At 40.1% G+C, this 6,000-nt stretch overlaps 1 protein-coding gene across 2 annotated transcripts in view; it reads left to right on the top strand.

The window, feature by feature from the left end:
• The first annotated feature begins 4,940 nt into the window (after positions 1-4,940).
• Positions 4,941-6,000, top strand: part of LOC124780442 (centrosomal protein 43-like) — a 46,988-nt gene continuing 45,928 nt past the window's right edge. Inside the window, exon 1 of one of the 2 annotated variants that reach the window (XM_047253781.1) lies at positions 4,941-5,277. In XM_047253781.1, the coding sequence (XP_047109737.1) occupies positions 5,197-5,277 (81 nt within the window). In that variant the 5' untranslated portion in view covers positions 4,941-5,196. The remainder of the gene's footprint in view (positions 5,278-6,000) is intronic. The other variant, XM_047253779.1, reaches the window with a different exon arrangement.

The following is a 6,000-nucleotide window of genomic DNA, read 5'->3' as shown; positions in this document are numbered from 1 at the left end:
AAGAAAAAGAGTTAACTGCTTAATACGTGTAAAACAATGTGCAGGACTTTAGATAGACACATGTTGAATTAAACATGTTTGGCTGTCAGGAGAGCATCGCGTGATTCATTCAATGACTATCGTAGCAGAATATTGTCAAGTGATCTTTCACAGAACCCAAAGAAATTCTGGTCATATGTAAAGGCTGTGTGTGGCATCAAAGTTAGTGTCCAGTCCCTAGCGAGTGAGACAGGAACTGAAATTGAGAGGAGCAAAGCAAAGGTTGAAATGCTTAACTCCATTTTCAAATGTTCCTTCATAAAGAAAAACTCAGGAGAATTTCCCCCATTAAATCCTTGTACCAATGAAAATATGGATGAAGTAAGTATTAGTGTCAATGGTGTTGAGAATCAGCTGAAATGGTTAAAACTGAACAAAGCTCCAGGCCCCAATGGAATCCCTGTCGGATTCTACAATGAATTTGCAGCTGAGTTAGCCCCTCTTCTCACTATAATCTATCGTAGATCCCTCGAACACAAAACCGTGCCCAGTTCTTGGAAAAAGGCACAGGTCACACCTGTCCATAAGAACTGTACTAAAAGTGATCCACAAAACTACCGTCCAATATCCTTGACATCAATTTGTTGTAGAATCTTAGAACATACTCTGAACTCAAATATATTGAGGTATCATGAACAGAATGACCTTAGTGCCAACCAGAATGGATTTTCAAAACAATGATCATGTGAAACCCAACTCGCACTTTTCTCACATGGCACATGAAAAGGTTTGGCTTGAGGTGATCATGTAGATGCTGTATTTCTTGAGTTCCGAAAAGCATCTATCACACTTGCACTCATTGTCAAAAGTACAATCATATGCAGTATAAAGTGAAATTTGTGACTATTGAGGACTGTTTGATGGGGACGACGCAACATACCTGGGATGGAGAGTCATCGTCAGATGTTCAAGTAACTTTGAGTGTGATCCAGACAACTACTCGTATATTTGGACCCTTGCTGTTCATGTTGTATATCAATGACCTTGCAGACAATATTAATAGTAAAATCAGGCTTTTTGCAGATAATGCAGTTATCTAAAATGAAGTACTATATGAGAGAAGCTGCATAAATCTTCAGTCAGACCTGGATAAGATTTCGACGTGGTGCAGAAATGGGCAACTTGCTCTAAATGTTCACAAATGTAAAATTCTGCACTTCACAAAACGTATTACCCTATGACTACAATATCAGTGTGAGTCTGTTTGAATCGGCCAACTCATGCAAATACCCAGGTGTAATACTTTGTAGGGGTATGGAGTGGAATGATTCCATAGGCTCAATCAAGTGTAAAGCACATGGTAGACTTCAATGTATTGGTAGAATACTGGGAAAGTGCAGTCTACAAATGAGATTGCAAAAAATTACTCGTGCAACCGGTTCTAGAATATTGCTCAAGTATGTGGGATCTACACCAGGTAGGACTAACAGCGGATATTGAACGTACACAGAGAAGGACAGCACAAATGATCACAGGTCAGGTTTGTTTAATCCATGGGTCAGTGTCACAGAGATACTGACGGAACTGAGCAGGCAGACTCTCGAAGGCGGACATGTGTAAACTATCCCGAGAATCTCTATTAGCAAAGCTTCAACAACTGGCTTTAAATGATTACTCTATGGATATACTACAACCCCATACATATCGCTCACATAGGGATCGTGAGGATAAGATAGAATAATTACTGCACGCATGGAGGCGTTCAGTCAGTCATTTTTCCCGTGCTCTATATGTGAATGGAACAGGAAGAAACCCTAATAACTGGTACAATGGGACGTACCCTCCGCCATGCACCTTACGGTGATTTGCATTGTATAGATGTAGATGTAAATACAGCAGTGATAACGGCGTTCCTGCAGTCAATCACAGCTGCATTTCGCGACGCACGTGCACCGTTCTCTCTCTCGGCTTTACAGCATCTCTTGCCAACCTTCCAACTTCTGCCAACATGATATTTTATTGTTTGTAGCGATAAAGAGTTATGCAGCCATGAAAACATGGCTCCTTGCCTTGTAGCTTGCTGAGAGCTGTGAAGTTTCTGACATTGTGGCCACGTGGCACAGAGCTGAGGGGAGGCGGTTTATTGTCAGTGCCTGCAACTTACTCACGTCTCTAACGTGATCTGTGTGCTCACTGTGCTGTTCTGATCAGTTTGGCTTTGTGAAAGAGCGTTGTTGGACAAATGTGATGCCCATTTCACTGTGAAGTTAAATTAATTAATAATAACACTGTATCGCTGTGTTTGACAACATCGGAGGCAGACACCACGTTTTTGTGGCCGAGCTTTACTTTATTTGCCTGTATCTAAAATCAATGCGATTGAAATAACTGTGATGCGGTGGCAGCCTCAGAACTACATGGTCGTATTTGACTCTAATTCAAGAGTGGAACTCTGGCTTATCTCTTGCAATAATATCCCATAATTCGCCCTTCCTGGAATTTTCTGCAGTGGAAGTACTTCTTTGCTTCAGCCAATTATGACGCGCTTGCTCATATTTCTGTTTATAGCTACAGGTGTTAAGAGGGAAGGCCCTGCCCGCATTTCTTGAAATTCACATGTTTCTTTTTCAGTTTTCACAAGTATTTTTAAGAATTCTCGACACATTCGCTATTCTGTCTGTTGGGTTACTCAGTGACAACAAAGACCAGCAAGTATTCGCAAACATTGTTACGGTATGGTACAGAAGTTTCCTTGAGAACACCAGGAAGTGGCGTGTCGTCAGACATCGCTGAACATTTCCAGTGCTTACAGATCTCTTACCATTGACACCAAGCTCTGACATCTGTCGAAACAGTCAATCAGAAAACAATTTCTATCGAACTATAGATTAAAATCATTGTATACTAAGAGAAAAAATACTTTTGTAAGAATTTATTTTCCTATATTTAGAAGTTACTTTTATGAAAGTTTCCAACCTAATGTAATTTTGTTTAAATAACAATCAGATTCAATTAAAAATAGTTACCTTAAATGCAGCTATAATGTCAATTCAGAATATACAGACAGCTTTTTATTTTTAAATTTTATAGATAAGCTTCAATTTTTCCTGCATTAAAAAATTATTTCTTGTGCTAGTAGTTTGATTACCTCAGTTTATTTTTGTTTTGACACTCTATGTAAGAAAGTTTTATCTTAGTCAAAATTATTTTTTATCAGGGTAAAATAAAGAAATTTCAATTAGGTTAACTTAAGACAATGATATTACTTATTTCTTTTGTACCCTGTGCTTCCTCCCGCTTATATTGGGGTCGGCTTGCAGCCTACTATTTGCCTAATTGCATGTGGCAAGCTGCCTTAAAACTACGTCCAGGCTGAACATCTCTACAGACCTGTTCACTATGATACGATGTGAAATCACAACTATGCTGATAAGCCACCCAGTATCAAGGAAGCAAGCACTTAGCGTGCTCAGTTATCTCACTGGGTAATGACTTAATAGCTACATATCATTAAATTATTTAGCAACACGTATGACACAATCATTTCACAGTTTCTCAGATTTTTCGCAAAACGCAAATGTGGAGTGAACAATACTTGTCTAGCTATATGAACTGAAGTATTTACAGTACTATAGAATACTTTTTTATATAAAAGGTAGGGAACGTACTAAAATGAAACATTACGTGTACTTACTTGCAGCCGATTGCAACCGGTGACTCTGTATGAATGTAGGTCGTTTGTGTGCCCCGTTTTCCGTTTTTTTTTTTCTTCTTCAAAGCTGCGATAAACAAAATAATAATTAAACTACTCACAACATTGTAACAGACTGAAAACCTAAGGTCACAACAAGTGCCCCGCGGGTCAGATGCACTCAAATGGGCGGGGGAGTAGCTGGCATCATGCACATTACAACAAGTAAACTGAAATACTTCGTCCTGTTCCGTTCCTGTAGTTTGTGGGTGTATGGTTTCGAGAGTAATAAAGACATATATAGTTGGAAAAGCCCTCTCCTGCTTCACTTGATGACACACATCTCTTCAATGAGAGAGACATACGCTCACAGTGCCTTTCTGCGTCGCAAAACGATTGTTGCACCTAAAAATAATTATTTACTGCTTCATTACAGTCACTATCACACAGTAGATTATGAACAAATAGAAGGGGATGGTCTCACAAAACTGATTGTAACTTTGAAGGCAGTATTAATATACAGGAAGTAGATGGCCGAGTGGCGGACTAGGCGAAGCCGTGTTCCCGCCCCCGCTGAAGGGTGGGCACAAGACCTGGAAGTGTCTGGACTGCGGGATGCGGAGGTGACGTCAACAACTGCTACTCGTCTCTCCTTTAACATTTACTCGCAAAGTTCTGAAGAGTCAAAGAGAATCTGTGTAATGTTGCCTTGTGTCCTGTCTATTGCTCTGTCTGTGTACAGCAACCGAGGATTCATCGCTCCCGGTACCGTAGCGCAACAGCAAAGGAAACCGCAGCGCAAGCGCATGCGGGCTTGTCGCGCACGATCGTCAAGCGCGTCCGAAATTCGAGAGCCCTAGGCCATCACCTAATTCGCGTTTACGAACGGACCTGCCCTGCCTTCAAGTGTATTAAAATCATATGGAAAATCCTCCTAGACCAACCCAAATATCTCCTTATCTTTCAACTTCTTGCCATATTCTGCAATGAAAAATAGGAGCTATAGTCCTTAAAATCGCAAATTTTTGAAAATCTTCAATATTTTCTGCTTCTAGACAGTTATTAGTGTAAATGAAGTTACCATAAAATGGAGAAAATGTTAAAACCGTATTATCATAGGAAACACTCAGAATCAAACGTACCCTCCAACCGAATGCAACTAATACTTAGTGCCAGGAGTACAGGCCTGAGCGCGCTGAAATTCAAACTGCTCAAGAACCACAGATACTACGCCGATGAAAGTACTGCGATGTGTTGACAGAGTACTACAAGGTGACCACAAGCGTTCAAGTAACCAAACTGAGTAGACTGTGTACTGTCAGGCATCATATAACAGAAAGTGTTATATGTTTCTTTTGCTGAAGCTGGACTTCGAAGTTTTACCATAGATTTCACCAGATGATGAAGCTATGAACCTTGGTCGATATTTATTTTGAGCGTCAGTTGTTGTCATTATCATATCTGTGGAGGCAGTTTGGGTTTTGGCGTTGTTTATGTTTTAGGAAGTTGAATGAAATACAGTAGCTATGTCAGCGGAAGAAGGACCGGAGTTACGTGAACTGATTGCTCAAACACTAGAAAATAATGGTGTTTTGGCGAAAATTAGGGTAAGAAGAACGACTTCCAACCGTTTTTCGAATAATGTTCACTGTACGACTACAATTTTTTGACATATCTCGATTTGTTGTTAGAAGCCCAATTTCTATTACTTTTTCTCATAATTACAGCGAAGTTTAAAATAGTTATAAAAGCAGAGTCATAAGTTTTATACTGGTATATGTGTGGTCTTCTTCTGACGACGCACGAGATGTGCAGACATTATTTGCAGAAGGGTAGTGCTTGTTTATCATCCGTCAGTCATGAAAGGGCTGAACGGATCATGTTTTTGTGGTAGTGATGTACGCCGTAGGCGAAACGAAGTCGGACTTGGGCCGTTCCCCACATTGTATCCTGAAATCTAAGGATTCAGTACTAAACCAGCGCATATTAATGAAAGTGCAATCGCATCTTTGGTTGATGATTTACTGGTTGAGAGAATGTTGCATGTTATCTCGAGAGAAGTGTCATCGTCAAAAAGTAGAATTAACTTAAGGTGTGGCCCTGACAGATGTGTTGGGACCCTTGCAGTCCATGTTGCATGTTAATGACCTCGCAGACAATATTAATATTGGCCACGGGCTTTTTGCAGATGGTGCTCTTATCCATATCTAAGTACTGCCAGGAAGAAAATAGCATAAATTTTAGGGATAAGAAATATAATGACCACACAGTCTCAGTTATAAGTAAAGCATGTGGCAGGCTTTGGTTGATAGGATACTAGAAAAACGCAA

Source organism: Schistocerca piceifrons, chromosome 1 (genome assembly GCF_021461385.2).
Source record: "Schistocerca piceifrons isolate TAMUIC-IGC-003096 chromosome 1, iqSchPice1.1, whole genome shotgun sequence".
In the NCBI taxonomy this organism is placed as follows: domain Eukaryota; kingdom Metazoa; phylum Arthropoda; class Insecta; order Orthoptera; family Acrididae; genus Schistocerca; species Schistocerca piceifrons.
The sequence above is the reverse complement of the archived record's forward strand: the minus strand, read 5'-3'. Positions and strand labels throughout refer to the sequence as shown.